This window comes from Lipotes vexillifer, unplaced genomic scaffold (assembly GCF_000442215.2).
Source record: "Lipotes vexillifer unplaced genomic scaffold, Lipotes_vexillifer_v1.1 scaffold83, whole genome shotgun sequence".
In the NCBI taxonomy this organism is placed as follows: domain Eukaryota; kingdom Metazoa; phylum Chordata; class Mammalia; order Artiodactyla; family Lipotidae; genus Lipotes; species Lipotes vexillifer.
The window spans coordinates 2,026,060-2,049,224 of record NW_006799780.1 but is presented as its reverse complement, the minus strand read 5'-3'; the positions used below and the strand labels follow the sequence as shown (position 1 = coordinate 2,049,224).

The window sequence follows — 23,165 nt, the reverse complement described above, 5'->3', positions numbered from 1 at the left end:
ATATCCCAATGAAGGTGTCCAGTTATTTCTAGGCAAGGTATAAAAATCTAAATAGAAAACTTAAACTCACTTTTATTTTTAAACAGCTTTATTGAGGTACAATTGACATGCAATAAACTACACGTATTTCAAGTATACAATTTGATAAGTTTTGATATGTATATGCCTGTGAAGCCGTTACCACATAATCAAGATAGCGAGCATATTATCACCTTCAAAATAAACCCACTTTAATTTAACATTTAAGATATTCCACATGGTTCTTTTAGGAGGGCATGGGAAGGTATCGTGAAATCAAGCAACAGCAGGTTCAATTCCAAAGGTATTGGCTCTGGACAGACACACAGAAAAATGAAGTTCAGGACAATGTCAAAGCTTATGAGAAAACTATTTAATAGTAAGTAGCTTATAATAAATTAAAAAGAAAAGATGGTGAGTTTGAAGGGTTTTTGTTTTGTTTTTGTGTTTACTTTGTATCTGTTTATTGCCATGAATTTAAAACAAAACGAGGCAAAAATCTGTCTGGTTTGAGTAGTCAGTATTTGAATATGAAAAAATCAGTGATAAATCGGGATTTAATAGCACCAGCAGAACTATAGATTAGAACCAGCATACGTGTCATTTGATGTTAATATGTACCACATCCCACTCCAGGGGGCAGGCCCAGGCTTAGGTGCTTGTTCTGTATAATGACACCCCATCTCCTCAAGAAAATGTATTGAAATGTAGGTGAGAGGGCGTGATGTGTTATTGATGACAGTGCTTACAGTATTACCATGACAGTTGCTGAGTGTTTAGTGTACGGTTAGTGAAAGAGCTGGGATGCGATTTAATTCTCTGAGCTTCGGGCTCTTATGTTTTAAATTATAAAAGCAAGTAAATCATTTGCAAACACATTTTGTTTTTACCATTTATTAATAATTGCTTGCTACCCATCTGACAGCTGATGGAGGCTCCAGAGAGTCATGGCTGGGTTGAGAACTGGCACTGTCAACCTTCGGTGTCCCCAGAGCCCCATTTATTCTAGGGAAATCAGGAGTGCTCAGTGAGTGCTAGGGAAAGCTGGTGTTGGTGAAGAATTAAATGTGAGACTCCACCCCGCTTCCTACAGAGAAGAGCACCTCCCTGGCTAAGCAAGGACAAGGGATTGGGGCGGGGGGAGAGGGGTAACATTGTAGTGAAGGGAGGGTCTGGGTAGGCAATGAGGGAAGCCACCAAGGACCCCCCTTGTGCACCAGCAGTGTGTGCAGTATCATCCCTCAGCACAGGAGCTGTGACAAGGGCCACACCGGTTTCCATGTGGCCTTCAAACTTACCTAGCAAGTTCAGGGCCTTTGCATTCTTATTCCTTATGCCTAGATTGCTCTGCCCCAAATTTTTGCAAGGCTCTCTCTTACTCTCTTATTTTATTCAGATTTCTGCTCAAGTATCTCCTCCTCAGAGAAGCTTTCTTTTGCCATCCTCTCTAAAGAGTCACCTGTCACTATCTCCCTCTCTATTTTCCTCATAACAATGATCACTGTCAGACTAACATCCTTCTCAAACTTTTTGGTTTTAGGACCTCTGTACATGCTTAAAAATTGAAGACCCCATAGAGCTTACGTTTGTGCGGTTATACCTTTCAAAATTTACTATGTCAGAAATTAAAATAGAAATTTTTAAATATTTTTATTCATTGAAAAACAGCAATAATAATTCCATCACATATTAATGTAGATAACTTGGGGAAAATAACTGTATTTTTCAAAACAAGAGAATTACATGAGAAGAATGACATTGTTTTATATTTTTTTACTTTAATTTTTTTTATACAGCAGGTTCTTATTAGTTATCTATTTTATACACATCAGTGTATACATGTCAATCCCAATCTCCCAATTCATCACACCCGCCACACCCTGCTTTCCCCCCTTGGTGTCCATGTTTGTTCTCTACATCTGTGTCTCTATTTCTGCCTTGCAAACTGGTTCATCTGTACCATTTTCCTAGGTTCCACATATATGCGGTAATATACAATATTTGTTTTTCTCTTTCTGACTTACCTCACAGTCTCTAGGTCCATCCATGTCTCTATAAATGACCCAATTTCATTCCTTTTTATGGCTGAGTAATATTCCATTGTATATATGAACCACATCTTCTTTATCCATTCAACTGTCAGTGGGCATTTAGGTTGCTTCCATGTCCTGGCTATTGTAAATAGTGCTGCAGTGAACATTGGGGTACATGTGTCTTTTTGAATTATGGTTTTCTCTGGGTATATGTCCAGTAGTGGGATTGCTGGGTCATATGGTAATTCTATTTTTAGTTTTTTAAGGACCCTCCATACTGTTCTCCATAGTGGCTGTATCAATTTACATTCCCAGCAACAGTGCAAGAGGGTTCCCTTTTCTCCACACTGTCCCCAGCATTTGTTGTTTGTGGATTTTCTGCTGATGCCCATTCTAACCAGTATGAGGTGATACCTCATTGTAGTTTTGATGTGCATTTCGCTAATAATTAGTGATGTTGAGCAGCTTTTCATGTGCCTCTTGGCCATGTGTATGTCTTCTTTGGAGACATGTCTGTTTAGGTCTTCTGCCCATTTTTTGATTGGGTTGTTTGTTTTTTTAATTGAGCTGCATGAGCTGTTTATATATTTTGGAGATTAATCTTTTGTCCGTTGATTTGTTTGCAAATATTTTCTCTCATTTTGAGGGCTGTCTTTCCGTCTTGTTTACAGTTTCCTTTGCTGTGCAAAAGCTTTGAAGTTTCATTAGGTCCCATTTGTTTATTTTTGTTTTTATTTCCATTACTCTAGGAGGTGGGTCAAAAAAGATCTTACTGTGATTTATGTCAAAGAGTGTTTTTCCTCTAAGAGTTTTATAGTGTCCGGTCTTACATTTAGGTCTTTAATCCACTCTGAGTTTATTTTTGTATATGGTGTTAGGGAGTGTTCTAATTTCATTCTTTTACATGTAGCTGTCCAGTTTTCCCAGCACCACTTATTGAAGAGACTGTCTTTTCCGTTGTATATCCTTGCCTCCTTTGTCATAGATTAGTTGACCATAGGTGCGTGGGTTTATCTCTGGGTTTTCTATCCTGTTCCGTTGATCTATATTTCTGTTTTTGTGCCAGTACCATAGTCTCTTGATTACTGTAGCTTTGTAATATAGTGTGAAGTCAGGGAGTCTGATTCCTCCAGGTCCGTGTTTTTCCCTAAAGATTGCTTTGTCTATTTGTCTCCATACAAATTTTAAGATTTTTTGTTCTAGTTCTGTAAAAAATGCCATTGATAATTTGATAGGGATTACAGTGAATCTGTAGATTGCTTTGGGTAGTATAGTCATTTTCACAATATTGATTATTCCAATCCAAGAACATGGTATGTCTCTCCATCTGTTTGTATCATCTTTAATTTCTTTCTTTAATTTCTTTCATCAGTGTCTAATACTTTTCTGAGTACAGGTCTTTTACCTCCTTAGGTAGGTTTATTCCTAGGTATTTTATACTTTTTTGTTGCAGTGGTGAATGGGATTGTTCCCTTAATTTGTCTTTCTGATCTTTTGTTGTTAGTGTATAGTAATGGAAGAGATTTCTGTTCATTAATTTTGTATCCTGCAACTTTACCAAATTCATTGATTAGCTCTAGTAATTTTCTTATGGCATCTTTAGGATTCTCTATGTAGAGTATCATGTCATCTGCAAACAGTGACAGTTTTACTTCTTCTTTTCCAATTTGTATTCCTTTTCTTTCTTTTTCTTTTCTGATTGCTGTGGCTAGGACTTCCAAAACGATGTTGAATAATAGTGGCGAGAGTGGACATACTTGTTCCTGATCTTCGAGGAAATGCTTTCAGTTTTTCACCATTGAGAATGATGCTTGCTGTGGGTTTGTCGTATATGGCCTTTATTATGTTGAGGTAGGTTCCCTCTATGCCCACTTTCTGGAGAGTTTTTATCATAAATAGGTGTTGGGTTTTGTCAAAAGCTTTTTCTGCATCTATTGAGATGATCATATGGTTTTTAGTCTTCAATTTGTTAATATGGTGTATCACATTGATTGATTTGCATATATTTAAGAACCCTTGCATCCCTGGGATAAATCCCACTGGATCATGGTGTATGATACTTTTAATGTGTTATTGGATTCTGTTTGCTAGTACTCTTACGGATTTTTACGTCTATATTCATCAGTGATATTGATCTGTAATTTTCTTTTTTTGTAGTATCTTTGTCTGATTTTGGTATCAGGGTAATGGTGGCCTCATACAATGAGTTTGGGAGTGTTCCTTCCTCTGCAGTTTTTTGGAAGACTTTGAGAAGGATGGGTGTTAGCTCTTCTCTAAATGTTTGACAGAATTCACCTGTGAAGCCATCTGGTCCTGGACTTTGGTTTGTTGGAAGATTTTTAATCACAGTTTCAATTTCATTACTTGCGATTGGTCTGTTCATGTTCTAGTTCTTCCTGGTTCAGTCTCAGAAGGTTGTGTTTTTCTAAGAATTTGTCTGTTTCTTCCAGGTTATCCATTTTATTGGCATAGAGTTGCTTGTAGTAGTCTCTTATGATGCATTGTATTTCTGTGAAGTCCATTGTAACTTCTCTTTTTTATTTCTAATTTTATTGATTTGAGTCCTCTCCCTCTTTTTCTTGTTGAGTCTGGCTAAAGGTTTACCAATTTTGTTTATCTTTTCAAAGAACCAGCTTTTAGTTTTATTGATCTTTACTGTTGTTTTCTTTGTTTCTATCTCATTTATTTCTGCTCTGATCTTTATGATTTCTTTCCTTCTGCTAACTTTTGGTTTTGTTTGGTCTTCTTTCTCTACTTCCTTTATGTGTAAGGTTGGATTGTTTATTAGAGATTTTTCTTGTTTATTGAGGTAGGATTGTATTGCTGTAGATTTCCCTCTTAGAACTGCTTTTGCTGCATCCCATAAGGTTTGGATCATCGTGTTTTTGTTGTCATTTTTCTCTAGGTATTTTTTAATTTCCTCAACCATCTCTTGGTTATTTAGTAACGTATTGTTTAACCTCCATGTGTTTGTGTTTTTTACGTTTTTTACCCTGTAATTGATTTCTAATCTTATAGCGTTGTGGTCGAAAGATGCTTAATATGATTTCAATTTTCTTAAATTTACCAAGGCCTGATTTGTGACCCACGATGTGATCTATCCTGGGGAATATTCCATGTGCACTTGAGAAGAAAGTGTAGTTGGCTGTTTTGGGATGGATTGTCCTATAAATGTCAATTAAATCTACCTTGTCTATTGTGTCATTTAAAGCTTTTGTTTCCTTATTAATATTCTATCTGGATGATCTGTCCATTGGTGTAAGTGAGATGTTAAAGTCCCCCACTATTATTGTGTTACTGTCGATTTCCTCTTTTATAGCTGTTAGCATTTACCTTATGTATTGAGGTGCTCCTATGTTGGGTTCATATATATTTATAATTGTTATATCTTCTTCTTGGATTGATCCCTTGATCGTTGTGTAGTGTCCTTCCTTGTCTCTTGTAACATTCTTTATTTTAAAGTCTATTTTATCTGATATGAGTATTGCTACTCTAGCTTTCTTTTGATTTTCATTTGCATGGAATATCTTTTTCCATCCCCTCACTTTCAGTCTCTATGTGTCCCTAGGTCTGAAGTGGGTCTCTTGTAGACAGCATATATATGGGTCTTGTTTTTGTATCCATTCAGCGAGCCTGTGTCTTTTTGTTGGAACATTTAATCCATTCACATTTAAGGTAATTATCAATTTGTATGTTCCTATTACCATTTTCATAATTGTTATGGGTTTGTTTTTGTAGGTCCTTTTCTTCTTTTGTGTTTCCCACTGAGAGAAGTTCCTTTAGCATTTGTTGTAGAGCTGGTTTGGTGGTGCTGAATTCTCTTAGCTTTTGCTTGTCTGTAAAGCTTTGATTTCTCCATCGAATCTGAATGAGATCCTTGCCGGGTAGAGTAATCTTGGTTGTAGTTTCTTCCCTTTCATCACTTTAAATATATCATGCCTCTCCCTTCTGGCTTGTAGCGTTTCTGCTGAGAAATCAGCTGTTAACCTTATGGGATTCCCTTGTATGTTATTTGTCATTTTTCCCTTGTTGTTTTCAATAATTTTTCTTTGTCTTTAATTCTTGTAAATTTGATTACTATGTGTCTTGGTGTGTTTCTCCTTGGAATTATCCTGCCTGGGACTCTGCACTTCCTGGACTTGGGTGGCTATTTCCTTTCCCATGTTAGGGAAGTTTTTGACTATAATCTCTTCAAATATTTTCTCGGGTCCTTTCTCTCTTCTCCTTGTGGGACCCCTATAATGCAAATGTTGGTGCATTTAATGTTTTCCCAGAAGTCTCTTAAGCTGTCTTCATTTCTTTACAATCTTTTTTTTTATTCTGTTCTGCGGCAGTGAATTCCACCATTCTTTCTTACAGGTCATTTATCCGTTCTTCTGCATCAGCCATTCTGCTATTGATTCCTTCTAGTTTATTTTTCATTTCAGTTATTGTATTGTTCATCTCTGCTTGTTTGTTCTTTAATTCTTCTAGGTCTTTGTTAAACATTTCTTCCATCTTCTGGATCTTTACCTCCAGTCTTTTTCTGAGGTCCTGGATCATCGTCACTATCATTATTCTGAATTCTTTTTCTGGAAGGTTGCCTATCTCTACTTCATTTAGTTGTTTTTCTGGGGTTTTATCTTCTTCCTTCATCTGATACATAGTTCTCTGCCTTTTCATTTTGTCTATCTTTCTGTGAATGTGGTTTTCATTCCACAGGCTGCAGGATAGTAGTTCTTCTTGCTTCTGCTGTCTGCCCTCTGGTGGATGAGGCTATCTAAGAGGCCTGTGCAAGCTTCCTGATGGGAGGGACTGGTGGTGGGCAGAGCTGGCTGTTGCTCTGGTGGGCAGAGCTCAGTAAAACTTTAGTCCGCTTGTCTGCTGATGGGTGGGGCTGACTTCCCTCCCTGTTGGTTGTTTGGCCTGAAGCAACCCAGCACTGGAGGCTACAAGCTCTTTGGTGGGGCTAATGGCGGACCCCGGGAGGGCTCACGCCAAGGAGTACTTCCCCGAACTTCTGCTGCCCCTGTCTTTGTCCCTGTGGTGACCCACAGCCACCCCCTGCCTCTGCAGGAGACCTTCCAACACTAGCAGGTAGGTCTGGTTCAGTCTCCTATGGGGGTCACTGCTTCTTCCCTCTGGGATCTGATACACACACTACTTTCTTCGTGCCCTCCACGAGTGGAGTCTCTGTTTCCCCCAGTCCTGTTGAAGTCCTGCAATGAAATCCCACTAGCCTTCAAATTCTGGTTTTCTGGGAATTCCTCCTCCCATTGCCGGACTCCCAGGTTGGGAAGCCTGATGTGGGGCTCAGAACCTTCACTCCAGTGGGTCATCTTCTGTGGTATAATTGTTCTCCAATTTGTGAGTCACCCATCCAGCGGTTATAGGATTTGATTTTATTGTGATTGCACTCCTCCTACCATCTCATTGCAGCTTCTCCTCTGTCTTTGAATGTGGGATATCTCTTTTGGTGAGTTCCAGTGTCTTCCTGTCAATGCTTGTTCATCAGTTAGTCGTGATTCCGGTGCTCTCAAAACAGGGAGTGAGCGCACGTCCTTCTACTCTGCCATCTTGAACCAATCTCCCTGTTTTATATTTTTGTACGTTTCCTATTAATAGAAGATAGCTAGATTGTTACATCTGCTTCTGCATTCAACCTGTGCAATACTGTTGACCCTTGAACAACATGGATTTGAACTGTGAGGGTCCACTTATACGTGGATTTTGTTCACTAAATACGTACTATGATGTTGCATGATCTGTGGTTGAATCCCTGGATGTGGCCAACTGTAAAGTTATACTTACATTTTCAACTGCACAGGAGTTAGTGCCCCTAACCCCCAGTTGTTGAAAGGTCAACTGTATATTGTTTTGGTAAAAGTTGTTGAAGAACATCCAGCCTCACACAGATATGTAGTTGGAAAAGAGAGGGTTTTTTTTTTTTTAATAAATTTATTTTATTATTTATTTTTGGCTTCATTGGGTCTTCATTGCTGTGCATGGCTTTCTCTAGTTGCAGTGAGCAGGGGCTACTCTTCGTTGCGGTGCGCGGGCTTCCTATTGCGGTGCATGGGCTTCTCTTGTTGCGGTGGCTTCTCTTGTTGCGGAGCATGGGCTCTAGGTGTGCGGACTTCAGTAGCTGTGGCTCGCGGGCTCTAGAGCGCAGGCTCAGTAGTTGTGGCGCATGGGCTTAGTTGCTCCGTGGCATGTGGGATCTTCCTGGACCAGGGCTCGAACCCGAGTCCCCTGCATTGGCAGGCAGATTCTTAACCACTGTGCCGCCAGGGAAGTCCCCAAGACAGAGTTATTTTAATAACCTTTTCATATAATTGTGTGTATTCTATTTTAATATTATACCGAGACTCAACACATGATAATTTCTTAAAATTAGTTGTGTTGTGCTTGCACCCTGGTGATACTTGTGGGAGCCACTCCTAACCTATGGATCAGATGGCCAATTTTTTTTTTTAAGGAAAAGTTGGTCACTGTCTTTTGCAATTATGCTTTATGTAAGGTAGAATAAGAAATGTAAATCATTATCTTCATTATACCCTTTTAAAAAATCAAGTCTTGAAAGATTATAGAAGCTTCTAATCAAACACCAACATCTCATGTGCATAGAAATTGGAACACTTTTTCCTTGATAGAGCCACACTTCATATTATGGCTACTTTTTTGAGGTAAGAAGTGAAAACTTAACAGTTTCTAACATAGTTCCTGGATAAATATTTGTTGAAACTATCTAATGTTTGTTAGACTGTTTTTATTCATTTCTTTCAAATTCTTATTTATGTCTATTACCTTATTCAAATAAGTGAGAAAAATGCCTTTTAGAAATGCCTTAAACTGGTACAGAAATAGAATTAAACATTCATGTTTACACGTATGTCCAGTAAATTAGGCAACCACTTTATCTGCTTGTTCAGAATGTTTCAACATCATTAATCCATAATTTTATGTTTATCTATTTTAAGATCCACACAGGTTTACAGCACCAAATAATCTGGCCATGTCAGCCCAGCTGCATTCCTCTGGATGAAAAACTCCTGCCCCAGCTTCTAAAAGAAGCAGGCTACGCTACCCACATGGTCGGAAAATGGCACCTGGGAATGTACAGGAAAGAATGTCTTCCAACCCGCCGAGGATTTGATACCTACTTTGGTAATGGAAATGCACATGTTTCTTTAACAACTCAGGCCAACTGCAGCCATCTCATAAAACACAGCCAAGTGTAATCAAATGAAATAACTGGAAACTTGAACACAGAGTGAATCAGTCAGCACTGCCCTGGGGCCACTGTCTAATGCCACGACCGTAAACATGGCTGTGCACTCAGCTCGTGATGGGACAGGCAGTTATCTTTGCCAGGCTTCTACATGCCACGTAGGGGCCTTTGCAGAGTCTGCTACCTCCAAGTCAGAGACCACTCTACTCTTAGAGAACCTTATTACCAAAAGGGGATACAGATTGATTTTTTTAAAAAATTCCAGGCAAAACCCAATACAAGAATATTTCCTTCACAAAGCTTCAGGACCTTTTTTTCTCCTCGTGAATTGTGTTCAAAGGTTTTGTTTTGTTTTGTATTTCCTGGAGATGATAAAGAAGACTCTTTTCCAATTGGCATCCTTCTTTCCTTCTGTGACATCTGTTTTTGAAATTACTAGATTGGGGAAGATAGATCAAATAAAGAAAATGGGAGGGTAAATAACAAATGGTAATAGGAAAGATACAAAATAATAAGTATTTTATGGATTTGATAGCCCTATAAAAATAAATGTAAAGCCTACAGTTTTTTAAAAAAAATATATACTCTATTTAAACCTGTTACAAACCATTTCTTAACAACCTATTTATCTATTTATCTTGCCAGGGGCTTTCTGTCAAGTTCTTTTCATATTTTGCTTTTTTTTTAAATTGGGGTGTAGCTATTTTACAATGTTTGTTAGTTTCTACTGTACAGCAAAGTGGAGTTCCCTGTGCTATACAGCAGGTTCTTATTAGATAACTATTTTATACATATTAATGTATATACATCAATCGCAATCTCCCAGTTCATCCCACCTCTCACCCCCAACTTTCTCCCTCATATTTTGCTTTCCATCTAGCTATTCTATTTTATCTGTCTAGCTGTTTAGCTCCCTACCTACCTCCCATTTGTCTCTTCATTTATTTACAAACTGCCATATACAAAAAGGAACACACAATGAAGATAAATTTTTAAAAAATAAGTAGAATTAAAAAATCAGGGTGAGAGGAGGCGGAGTCAAGATGGCGGTATGGGAAGAGGTGGAGTTAGTGTCTCCCCACAGCTAGGGCACCTGCTGGCCACTGGTGGGGGACTCTGACACCCAAGGGGACAGGAGGAGCCCCAAAGTGAACCAGTAGGACGTAAGGGGACTGAAGGGGGAGAAGTGGAGGCTAGACAGGATTGGCATCCCTGATGCTAGGGAGATTAGGAGAGGCAGGCAGGAGGGGCCCTCTGGGAGAAGCGGGAGAGGAGTGGAGGGTGTTTGCCCTGCCCATTTGAGCCCAGGAAGCCTGCTGGGCTCCCAGGTGAGGTCCCCTGACCTCTGAGACCAGGGCTGGGGGGTACACCTGGGTCCCTTATGTTCCTTGAGCCTAACCGTCCCCCCCCCAGCACACCCTCCAGGGCCTTTTCCAGCCCCGTGGGTCCTGAGCATCAGCCCTGCCTACCACCCAAACCTCACCCTTGCTTAGCCCCCACCCTCCACAGCCAAGGCCTTCCCCCCCACATTTTTTTCCCCTCCTTCTCTTTTTTTACTATTGTGGTAGTGTTGTATATTCCAGTTGTTGCTTCATCTATATTTTTGTTTTTATATTCTTCCTGTTAGTTTTCTAGCCTAATTTTATTTTTTACTTTTTTATTGTTCTTTTGGTTTTTCTTTTCTTTTTTTTTTTTGCCTCCCCAGGTGGCTTGCAGGATCTTGATTCACAAGCCCAGGGTCAGGCCGAAGCTCCTGCGGTGGGAGCTCTGAGTCTGAACCACTGGACTAACAGGGAACCTCAGACCACAGGGAATATTCATCAGAGTGAGGTCTCATGGAGTTCCTCATCTCAGGCAAGACCCAGTTCTACCCAATAGCCTACTAACCCTAGTGTTAGAAGCATCAGGTCAAACAACCAGTAAGATAGGAACACAATCCCACTTATTGAAAAAAAAAAAAAATGAGATGGCAAAAAATATGTCACAGATGAAGGAGCAAGGTAAAAACCTATAAGACCAAATAAATGAAGAAGAAATAGGCAATCTACCTGAAAAAGAATTCAAAGTAATGATAGTAAAGATGATCCAGAATCTTGAAAATAGAATGGAGGCACAGATTGACAAAATACAAGAAATGTTTAACAAAGATCTAGAAGAACTAAAGAAGAAACAAACAGAGATGAACAACATAATAACTGAAATGTAAAATACACTAGAAGGAATCAGTAACAGAATAACTGAGGCAGAATAATGAATAAGTGAGCTGGAAGTAACTGCCAAGGAGCAGAATAAAGAAAAAAGAATGAAAAGAATTGAAGACAATCTCAGAGACCTCTGGGACAATACTAAACGCACCAACATTTGAATCATAGGGGTCCCAGAAGAAGAGAAAAAGAAAGGGTCTGAGAAAATATTTAAAGAGTTTATAGTTGAAAACTTCCCTAACATGGGAGAGGAAATAGTCACCCAAGTCCAGGAAGCACAGAGAATCCCATACAGGATAAACCCTAGGAAAAACACACCAAGACAATATTAATCAAATTAACAAAAATTAAATTCAAAGAAAAAATATTAAAAGCTGCAAGGAAAAACAAAAAATAACATACAAAGGAATCCCAATAAGGTAATCAGCTGATTTTTCAGTGGAAACTCTGCAGGCCAGAAGGGGGTGGAAGGATATACTTAAAGTGGTGAAAGAGAAAAGCCTATAACCAAGATTACCTAGCAAGGATCTCATTCAGATTCGATGAAGAAGTCAAAAGCTTTTCAGACAAGCAAAAGCCAAGAAAATTCAGCACCAGTAAACCAGTTTTACAACAAATGCTGAAAAAACTTCTCTAAACAGGAAACACAAGAGAAGAAAAAGACCCACAAAAAACAAACCCAAAACAATTAAGAAAATGGTAATAGGAACATACATATCAATAATAACCTTGAATGTAAATGGATTAAATGTCCCAACCAAAAGACATAGACTGGCTGAATGGATACAAAGACAAGACCCATATATATGCTGTCTACAACAGACCCACTTCAGACCTAGGGACACATACAGACTGAAAGTGAAGTGATGGAAAAAGATATTCGATGCAAATGGAAATCAAAAGAAAGCTGAATTAGCAGTACTTGTATCAGATAAAATAGACTTTAAAATAAAGACTGTTACAAGAGATAAGGAAGCATACTACATAATGATCAAAGGATCAGTCCAAGAAGAAGATATAACAATTATAAATGTTTATGCACCCAACATAGGAGCACCTCAATATATAAGGCAAATGCTAACAACCATGAAAGGAGAAATTGACAGTAACACAATAATAGTAGGGGACTTTAACATCCCACCTACACCAATGGACAGATCATCCAAACAGAAAATAAATAAGGGAATGCAAGCTTTAAATGATACAATAGATCAGATAGATCTAATTGATATTTATAGAACATTCCACCCCAAAGTGGCAGAATACACTTTCTTCTCAAGTGCACATGGAACATTCTCCAGGATAGATCACATCTTGGGTCACAGATCAAGCCTTGGAAAATTTAAGAAAATTGAAATCGTATCAAGCATCTTTTCTGACCACAACACTGTGAGATTGGAAATCAATTACAGGAAAAAAACTGTAAAAAAACAAATACATGGAGGCTAATCAGTGTGCTACTAAATAATCAAGAGATCACTGAAGAACTCAAAGAAGAAATCAAAAAATACATAGAAACAAATTGTCATGAAAACATGACGACCCAAAACCTATGGGATGCAGCAAAAGCAGTTCTAAGAGAGGAGTTTTATAGCAATGCAATCTCATCTTAAGAAAAAAGAAAAATCTCAAATAAACAATCTAACCCTACACTTAAAACAACTAAAGAAAGAAGAACAAAGAAAACCCAAAGTCAGTAGAAGGAAAGGAATCATAAAGATCAGAGCAGAAATAAATGAAATAGAAACAAAGAAAATAATAGCAAAGATTAATAAAACTAAAAGCTGGTTCTCTGAGAAGATAAACAAAATTGGTAAACCCTTAGCCAGACTCATCAAGAAAAAAAGGGAGAGGATGCAAATCAAAGTTAGAAAGGAAAAAGGAGAAATGACAAATGACACTGCAGAAATGCAAAGGATTATAAGAGACTACTACAAACAACTATATGCCAATAAAATGGACAACCACGAAGAAATGGACAAATTCTTGGAAAGGTACAATTTTCCAAGACTGAACCAGGAAGAATTAGAAAATATAAACAGTACTATCACAAGTAATGAAATTGAAACTGTAATTAAAAATCTTCCAACAAACAAAAGTCCAGGACCAGATGGCTTCACAGGTGAATTCTATCAAACATTTAGAGAAGAGCTAACACCCATCCCTCTCAAACTCTTCCAAAAAATTGCAGAGGAAGGAATACTCCCAAACTCATTCTATGAGGCCACTATCACCCTGATACCAAAACCAGATAAAGCTACTACAAATAAAGAAAATTACAGACCAATATCACTGATGAACATAGATGAAAAACTCCTGAACAAATAGTAGCAAACATAATACAACAGCACGTTAAAAGGATCATACACCATGATCAAGTGAGATTTATCCCTGGGATGCAAGGATTCTTCAATATGCGCAAATTAATAAATGTGATACACCACATTAACAAATTAAGGAATAAGAACCATATGGTCATCTCAATAGATGCAGAAAAAGCTTTTGACAAAGTTCAACACACATTTGTGATTAAAAAAAAAAGTCTCCAGAAAATGGGCATAGAGGGAACCTACCTCAACATAATAAAGGTCATATATGACAAACCCACAGCAAGCATCATACTCAGTGGTGAAAGCATTTCCACTAAGATCAGGAACAAGACAAGGATGTCCACTCTCACCACTGTTATTCAACATAGTTTTGGAAGTCCTAGCCATGGCAATCAGAGAAGAAAAAGAAATAAAAGGAATACAAATTGGAAAATAAGAAGTAAAACTGTCACTGTTTGCAGATGACATGATACTATACATAGAAAATCCTAAAGGTGCCACCAGAAAGCTACTAGAACTAATCAATAAATTTGGTAAGGTTTCAGGATACAAAATTAATGAACAGAAATATCTGGCATTCCTATACACCAACAATGAGAAATCAGAAAGAGAAATTAAGGAAACACTCGAATTTACCATTGCAACAAAAAGAATAAAATACCTAGGAATAAACCTACCTAAGGAGGCAAAAGAGTTGTACTCAGAAAACTATAAAACACTGATGAAAGAAATCAAAGATGGGGCTTCCCTGGTGGCGCAGTGGTTGAGAGTCCGCCTGCCGATGCAGGGGACACGGGTTCGTGCCCCGGTCCGGGAAGATCCCATGTGCCATGGAGCGGCTGGGTCCGTGAGCCATGGCCGCTGAGCCTGCGCGTCCAGAGCCTGTGCTCCACAACGGGAGAGGCCACAACAGTGAGAGGCCCGCGTACCGCAAAAAAACAAAAACAAAAACAAAAAACTATGATGAGGTATCACCTCATGCCGGTCAGAATGGCCATTATCAAAAAATCTAGAAACAATAAATGCTGGAAAGGGTGTGGTGAAAAGGGAACCCTCCTGCACTGTTGGTGGGAATGTAAATTGATACAACCACTATGAAAAACAGTATGGAGGCTCCTTAAAAAACTAAAAATAGAATTACCATATGACCCAGCAATCCCACTACTGGGCATATACCTCGCGAAAACCATAATTCAAAAAGAGACATGTACCACAATGTTCATTGCAGCACTATTTACAATAGCCAGGACGTGGAACCAACCTAAATGTCCATCGACAGATGAATGGATAAAGAAGATATGGCACATATGTACAATGGAATATTACTCAGCCATAAAAGGAAACGAAATTGAGTTACTTGTAGTGAGGTGGATGGACCTAGAGTCTGTCATACAGAGTGAAATAAGTCAGAGAAAAACAAATACTGTATGCTAACACATATATATGGAATCTGAAGAAAAAATGGTACTGATGAACCTAGTTGCAGGGCAGGAATAAAGAGAGAGACATAGAAAATGGACTTGAGAACATGGGGTGGGAGGGCAAAGCTGGGGCAAAGTGAGAGTAGCATTGACATAGCATCGACATACGTACACTACCGAATGTAAAATAGTTGGCTGGTGGGAAGCAGCAGCATAGCACAGGGAGATCGGCTCGGTCCTTTGTGACAACCTAGAGGGGTGGGATAGGGAGGATGGGAGGGAGGCTCAAGAGGGAGGGGATATGGGGACATGTGTATGCATGTGGCTGATTCGCTTTGTTGTGCAACAGAAACTAACACAGTATTTTGAAGTAATTATACTCCAATAAAGATCTATTTTTAAAAAATCAGGATGAATAGAAAAAGATGGAATAGTTGCTTGGCACCGAGTTATTTAAAAAAAAAAACACCTGCCTGGCTGTAGCAGACTTTACATTCAACTCTGAGATTTGGGACTTCTTATGCTCAAAGCAAAAAAAAAAAAAGCAAAAAAAAAAGCAGTCTATAAGAGTCAAATTACTTATAAATTAAATGGAAACCAGATGTTCAGGAAGAGTAAAGCATTTTCTGGCTCTTAGACCTGAGAGAAATTTCTCCTTTGGGAGAAGGTAAGGTGACAGCATCCTCAAAAACATCATTTTAGTCATAAAATGGCGGTTGTCTTATAGATGTATCTTGAGACATTCTCTTTTATTCAAGCTAGGACCAGAGCACCAAAGTACATTTCAGTTCAAGTGATTATATGGGGCCCACACAGTGCAGTTGAAGCTCACAGCTCTATAGTGCCTAGTTGGAACCACAGTTTAAGTCGAGATGTAAGGACATCCAGATGTGAGACACCGTGTGACCCACTCCCATCTGGGTTCTCTAGCAGACATTGCTTAATCAATAATGCATTCTTCCCTGATGAATCTGGATATATCCTCAGTATCCTTAAATAGCTGTTAAAAACAGGACTTGGGTGTAAGACCTCTTTGTCATCTTGGAAATTCTAGAGGAAAAAACAGCCTCTATATCCTTTGACAGTTTCAATCAGGTCTTTGCTTAACGATGGTTCGATACCTGTACTCTGGCAACTGGAAGGATATTTTAATTGTTTTTATTAAAAACCAAATTTTATATTTTAAAATTATATATTTAAACCAAATTATATATTTAAAAATTCAGTTGGACAGAGGTGGAAATAACATCCTTTTATGAGAATTAAGAAGCCTAAGTGGATTTAGACAGACAGACACCCCACCGCACATTCATGGAAGGGAGACTTGCAGAGAAGGAGGGCATGATGACGATGCAGTTGTTACCACTGTTGTGACTTAGATGTTCTGTTAAAAAACAGATGATTTTGGGCCTGGTTGCACAACTCTGAGTACACTAAGAACCATTGAACTGTACAATGTAAATGAGTGATTTGCATGATATGTGAATTATTCTCAATAAAGCTGTTAAATACAGCAGTCAGAGATTTAATTGTTCAAAACATAGTTTCTCATTTTTCCCCCAAAAGCATCACTGCCATCTTCTTTAGACTCAGCATGTAAGTTCAAATTTGTGAATCATTGTTATGAGAAAGTTCTATGTGACTGACACATGGTTGCTTGGTATTAGTTTGGCCAAGTATGTGAATAGATAGTTCTGTTATATGAATAAACAGTTCTATTGGAATCCTATTTGTACTAACTTTTTAATATTTATGGTTTATACATCTTTTTATCAAGTATATCATTTGCATGTATTTCCCCAAATGATAGAAAACAGTTTATTCTTTTTTTTTTTTTTTTTCAGTACGCGGGCCTCTCACTGCTGTGGCCTCTCCTGCCGCGGAGCACAGGCTCCGGACGCGCAGGCTCATGGGCCCAGCCGCTCCGCGGCATGTGGGATCCTCCTGGACCGGGGCACGAACCCGTGTTCCCTGCATCAGCAGGCGGACACTCAACCACTGCGCCACCAGGGAAGCCCGAAAACAGTTTATTCTTACAGATAAAGAACCTGAAGTGATTCTTCAAGGTGTTACCAGCAGTTACTAACCCCAAATAGAACACCAGTGTCCTGACCCCTTTAATTACCCATATAAGGACTGAAATTATTTTCATGGATACATTTGTTTTTCGATTACACATTAATTAGCAAACACATTGGCTTTCCCTTTCTGTTATACATGTAGGAGGAAAGATTACCATTTAAAGAGTTATCTTAAAACTAAGATATTCATTGTATTTAGGACCTTGGATTTACTGAATCATGGAAAAGGAGGAAATTAAAATGAATTCATTTACTAGGTAAGGTATGTAGGGCTTTTAATTGTGATTATAAGAAATATTTAGAACTGGGGAAAGAGGCCAATTTTATTATCTTCATTTTAATGTTAATAAGCAGTGTTTGTCAGGAGATAGCTCAGAGTCCAGCACAGTTATTTCTTTTGAATAGCTTTATCGAGGTGTAATTCACATACCATATAATTCACACCATTAAAATGTACAATTCATTGATTTTTAAATAAGTTCACAGGGTTGTACCACTGTCACTACAATCCAAATGTAGAACATTTCCATCACCCCAAAAAAGAAACCCCATACACATTAGCAGTCACTCCCCATTTTCCCCTGACCCTCATAGCCCTAGGCAACCACTAACCTACTTTCTGTCTCTACAGATTTGCCTATTCTGAACATTTCATATAAATAGAATCATGTAACATGCAGCACAGCTTATTTTAATATTTTAGGAAAATATGGAACATTTGCAGGAACGACTAAACTTGAGAAAACATTTCTCCCATGTTTAAGTCTAAATTGTGGGATAGGCCATTGATGCCATTTAAATTGGGGGTGAAATTGAGATCACCAGACGTAGAAAAATCTAATTTCAACACCACATGTTAGTTTGCTCTTTTTGGTTGTTATGTTTAGAGATCCTCTGTTTGGAAATCTTTGTGTCTTTCACCAGTGGGTGTCAGCATCTAACTAAAGATGATGCCTCCAAGAGCTAAATTTCTGTAAATAACCTTGAAGCCAGTCGACCAAGGTCAATATCAACGTTATTTGAATTCTGCATTCATTTATGTGATCACCTCAGAGTAAAAATTTGTAACAAATCACCTGAACCATATGCTATTTTAACCATTAGATAGCTTTAAAGGATTAAAATGTCATCACCTTAACTGAATTTAAACTCTGATTTTTAAAAACATGTTTACTTGGAATCACCCACTTTGAGAGTTACATGATAGAGCTTATATTCTAAAGACTTGGCTAAGGGGTGGATTTGAATTTTTTTTACAATAACATTTTAATGCCTTATGCTAGCAAATATAGAGATGTTAAGAAATGGTGCTCTGATTAGCCTTGTCATTTGATTAGCCCTGACATGGATAATCAATTGCATTAGACAATTAAATGCTGAGACCTTCGTTTGCTTAACATGTTTTATGCTATGCTGACTACTTTCATCTCCCATTCTCCTTGTAGGATACCTTCTAGGTAGTGAAGATTACTATTCCCATGAGCGCTGTACGTTAATCAACGCTCTGAATGTTACACGATGTGCTCTTGATTTTCGAGATGATGAAGAAATTGCAACAGGGTATAAAAATATGTATTCAACAAACGTATTTACTCAAAGAGCTACAACCCTCATAACTAACCACCCACCAGAGAAGGTAAGTCTTACTTTTTTATTGGTATCAAAATTGTGTGAAGATAGCATCTCTTCAGGTGAATATAGGAAAAGGCCGCTGTCCTTTAGGGAAAAACCTAATAAATACTAGGGGAGTCACTTTCAAGTTCTAGAGTACCTCAGTATCAGCTGAGAAGCTTGTTAAAAATAGAAATTCCTGGAGCCCACCTCTAAAAGTCTGATTTATTAGGTCTGGGAAAATCCATATGTCAATATTTTAAGGAAACTCAAGGGTGATTCTGCTGCACGTGGTCCCCAGATCACACTTTGAGGAATGCTGTGCATATAGTGTTTCAGGACAAATATAGTTTTATTATTTTAGTATCCTGTGTGGAGGTGTGGTAATTAGTAAATTGACTTTTTCAAAAAATGTTAGGCTTGGGCTTCCCTGGTGGTGCAGTGGTTGAGAATCTGCCTGCTAATGCAGGGGACACGGGTTCGAGCCCTGGTCTGGGAGGATCCCATATGCCACGGAGCAACTAGGCCTGTGAGCCACAACTACTGAGCCTGCGCGTCTGGAGCCCGTGCTCTGCAACAAGAGAGGCCGCGATAGTCAGTGGCCCGTGCACCGCGATGAAGAGTGGTCCCCGCTCGCCGCAACTAGAGAAAGCCCTCTCACAGAAACAAAGACCCAACACAGCAAAAATAAATAAATAAATTGCTAAATTCCTACCCCCAACATCTTAAAAAAAAAAAAAAAGTTAGGCTTAATGTACAAGATGAGGCATTATTATGGCAAACGTTCTGTTAGGTATCCACAAACTTAAGGTTCAGGGCAAGTTCTCTAACTTTGTATTTCCCAGCCCTCCTCCAAGGTTATTTTGGCTATTCTAAATATTCTGCATTCCCATGTTTATTTAGAAGCAGCTGGCCAATTTTTAAAAAAAAAAAAAAAAAAAAGTACCTGCTTGGATTTGGATTTCATTGAATCTGTGGACCAACTTGGGGACAATGACATCTTAACAATATTGAGTCTTCTAATCTATAAACACGGTACACTGATGAGCCTGTTTATCACATCGACCATACTGAAGCTATTTGTATACGTCATGTGCTGAAATCTTTTGACTTATTTACAGATAAAAGTAGAAAAGAGTCTGAATAGCCTTGACATTTGTTGTTGTCGTTGTTAATCTGGAGTTAACCTCCTGAACCCAAGTTCAAGCTGAATTCTCTGGATTTAGCTTATAAATGCCTTTAAATCAGATATTTGTGTTGTCAGATATTGGGCTCAAAATATGGCTTCATTAAGAACTGTATTAACATGCCCTCGAAATTAGACCTTCAATAGGACTCTAACACAGCAAATTACAGAATGTGCAGTGTTATCCAGTTTTTCCAGTTTCCTGCGCTTTGCCTCTTTGGCAGTTACTGAAGGTCCTCAGTGCAGATCACCATTTGGATTCCTGTTTAGATACCTGTTCAGACTTGGTACCTGGCTCTTGACTCCCTTTTTGACATAGTTTCTTCCTGCCTACCCTAACATAGCATTGAGTGGCTTTCCTGGTGTCTGTCCTCAGCTTTGCCCCACTTTTGGCTTTTTTTTAATTCTTTCATGCTGACCTGTTGGAGTGGCCATGCTTGCTGTGGAACATGGAAGAAATTGGAATATTCTCTCAAACATGTAGACATATGCAGATTTTAAATCTAGATGTAAACCAATATTCAGGTAGTTGGACAGATAACTGCTAGGTAATTGGCCTAAGTTCTCAGTTTTCTTCTGTATGCTTGGCACGTTATAGATAAGGTTAAAAACCCGAAAAACAAGATAAGATCTTGAGGGAACTGTGGTCCTTGTCCTGTCCTTTGAAGTTTGAGGTGGGCATCATTTTTCAGGTAAGCAAACTGGCTTAGAGAAATGAGGTAACTTGTTCAAGGTCACAGAATCAGAAACTGCACTGTTTAACTCCAGAGCTCAGTGCACTTAACAAGCCTCCCTAGTTGACAGTTTATATCCCAGACCAGAGACTATGAGCCCCAGTTTATGATTCAGCTTGATGGTTCCAGTATACAATACAATGACAGTATATTGGGATCATCTGGAAAGCTTGGAAGAAATACCACTTCCAAATATTGTGATTTATTGGTCCGGGGTGGGACCCTATCACTTAGGGTATTTACTTATCCCTCCACCCCTACCTCCAACCAGTGATTCTGATGTGCAGTCACTATCGATTCCTCTCAAGCACAGAGAAGCAGCAGAAGCCAGCTGCCCTTTACACATTCACAATATACCACTATTTAATCATGCAACAAGTATAAGATGCCTACAGTAAAAATTAGTTTCCATTAAGGAACAATAGAGTATTCTCTCCCAGTGCCCATAACATTAATCAAATAAGAGGAAGCACCTGGGGTGAAATCATTCCTGGTGGGTGGGCTGTCTTAACTGGTGTAGGGGGAGAAGGCTCAGGAACTGAGGAAAACTGTAGGCCCTAAGAGCTCAACCCAAACCCATGTGATTAGTATGGTGCTGCTCATAGGTAATATGGAAATTGCTGGGTGAGAGGTGGTCGTTTTCCTACAGTGACTGAAATGTTCCGAAGCAGTAGCCAGCCTTTTCAGCATCCCCAAAGTCAAGTTTGAAGCATAGACATAAATGAATGAAATAATCGATAGCTGAGTAATAGCCCCAGAAAGTTTAAGACAGCAGATGCCAATGTTTATAGTTTCAATTCTCAGTGAAAGGATGCAGCACACGAATTACAGGACTTTCATCATTTTATTCCAACATTGAATCTAATTCTCTTCTAACTTCTCTGTGCTATCTACAGACTGTAACATAGGCAACTTGCTTTAAGATGGAAATCATTAAAGAAATACACACAAAGTATCCACAAGCTGACTTAAAAATGTGTCTTTTAAAGAGCACTTGGGGAAAAAAAGCATATGGAGCTATTTTGTAACAGAAACACAATTGGTGCTAGAATCAGGGAGATATTGCTAATAACCATTGCACAGTGTTAAGAAGGAATGTCTTTTCTCTTTTTTCTACAGGATAATTCCCTTAGTACTAATACTACAATGTGAAAGTAACACATTCACAAAATATTGTTTGGTTAAAAATAGCCCCCCTCAGGCTTCCCTGGTGGCGCAGTGGTTGAGAGTCTGCCTGCCGATGCAGGGGACATGGGTTCGTGCCCCGGTCCAGGAGGATCCCACATGCCGTGGAGCGACTGGGCCTGTGAGCCATGGCGATAAAAAAGCAGGAGTTATATGAATATATTATACTCTATTAATTATATTAATATGATTAATTATATTATAAATTATATTATATTTGATATTAACATCAGATAAAGGTTGAATAAATTAGTTCTTTCTTTAGTCTGTGTGTGATGTTTTTTGGTTCCAAAAAAGAAAACTGCTTTTCTGAAGTAAGGATGCTAGTACTGTGATTTCCATTAAGAGAATATTAAAAGAACAGTAATGGGGACCCAACCTAACCAGCCTGGCTCTAGCATCTAGATTTCTCTAGAACTGCTGGCATTTGAGGAAGTTAAGCTAGGCCTGTGCCACTCAGTCCCAGTGGCTGATTTTCAGCCCATGGAGTGGAGTCACCAAGACGGTGCCACCTTTTTCTCAACTCCTTGAGGGTCTACTTTAAAAAAAAAAAAAAAAAAAAAAAAAAGAATAGCCCTCCTCAAAACTTTGCAGAATAAAAATAAATGTTCTCTTCCATACCTCATCTACTAGCAGCTTCTTAAAACAAATGTGACTTTCTAGTGGTAGACACTTACTTTTTCCTGTCACAATTTGGAAAGAAATGTCTTAATTTGGAAGTCAAAGAGAATAACACTTTAAAAACATATCATATGCTTTTTAAAAAGTTATACTTTAAATTAGGGAAATGTACTAAAGAAATGAATTTAAGGCTTTCTTCCTTACTGGAATTAGCATAATGAGAAAGGGAAATAAACCCTTAGCACCATTTTAATATGCTAATAACTTTAGGTTATAATGTCTTACTTTTACTTAATACCTAAACATTTGGTCATGACTCACATTTAGGATTCCAATTTACAGACCTAAAGAACAGCGTACAGGGACTTCCCTGGTGGCGCAGTGGTTGGGAGTCCGCCTGCCGATGCAGGGGACATGGGTTCGTGCCCCGGTCCGGGAGGATCCCACATGCCGTGGAGTGGCTGGGCCCATGAGCCATGGCTGCTGAGCCTGTGCGTCCAGAGCCTGTGCTCCGCAGCGGGAGAGGCCACA

General features: G+C 38.7%; 1 protein-coding gene across 1 annotated transcript in view; it reads left to right on the top strand.

The window, feature by feature from the left end:
- ARSB (arylsulfatase B) overlaps positions 1–23,165 on the top strand; it is a 182,114-nt gene that overhangs the window by 10,413 nt on the left and 148,536 nt on the right. The window contains 2 exon segments of the mRNA XM_007471964.1: positions 9,011–9,197; positions 18,743–18,933. Of these exon segments, the coding sequence (XP_007472026.1) occupies positions 9,011–9,197; positions 18,743–18,933 (378 nt within the window).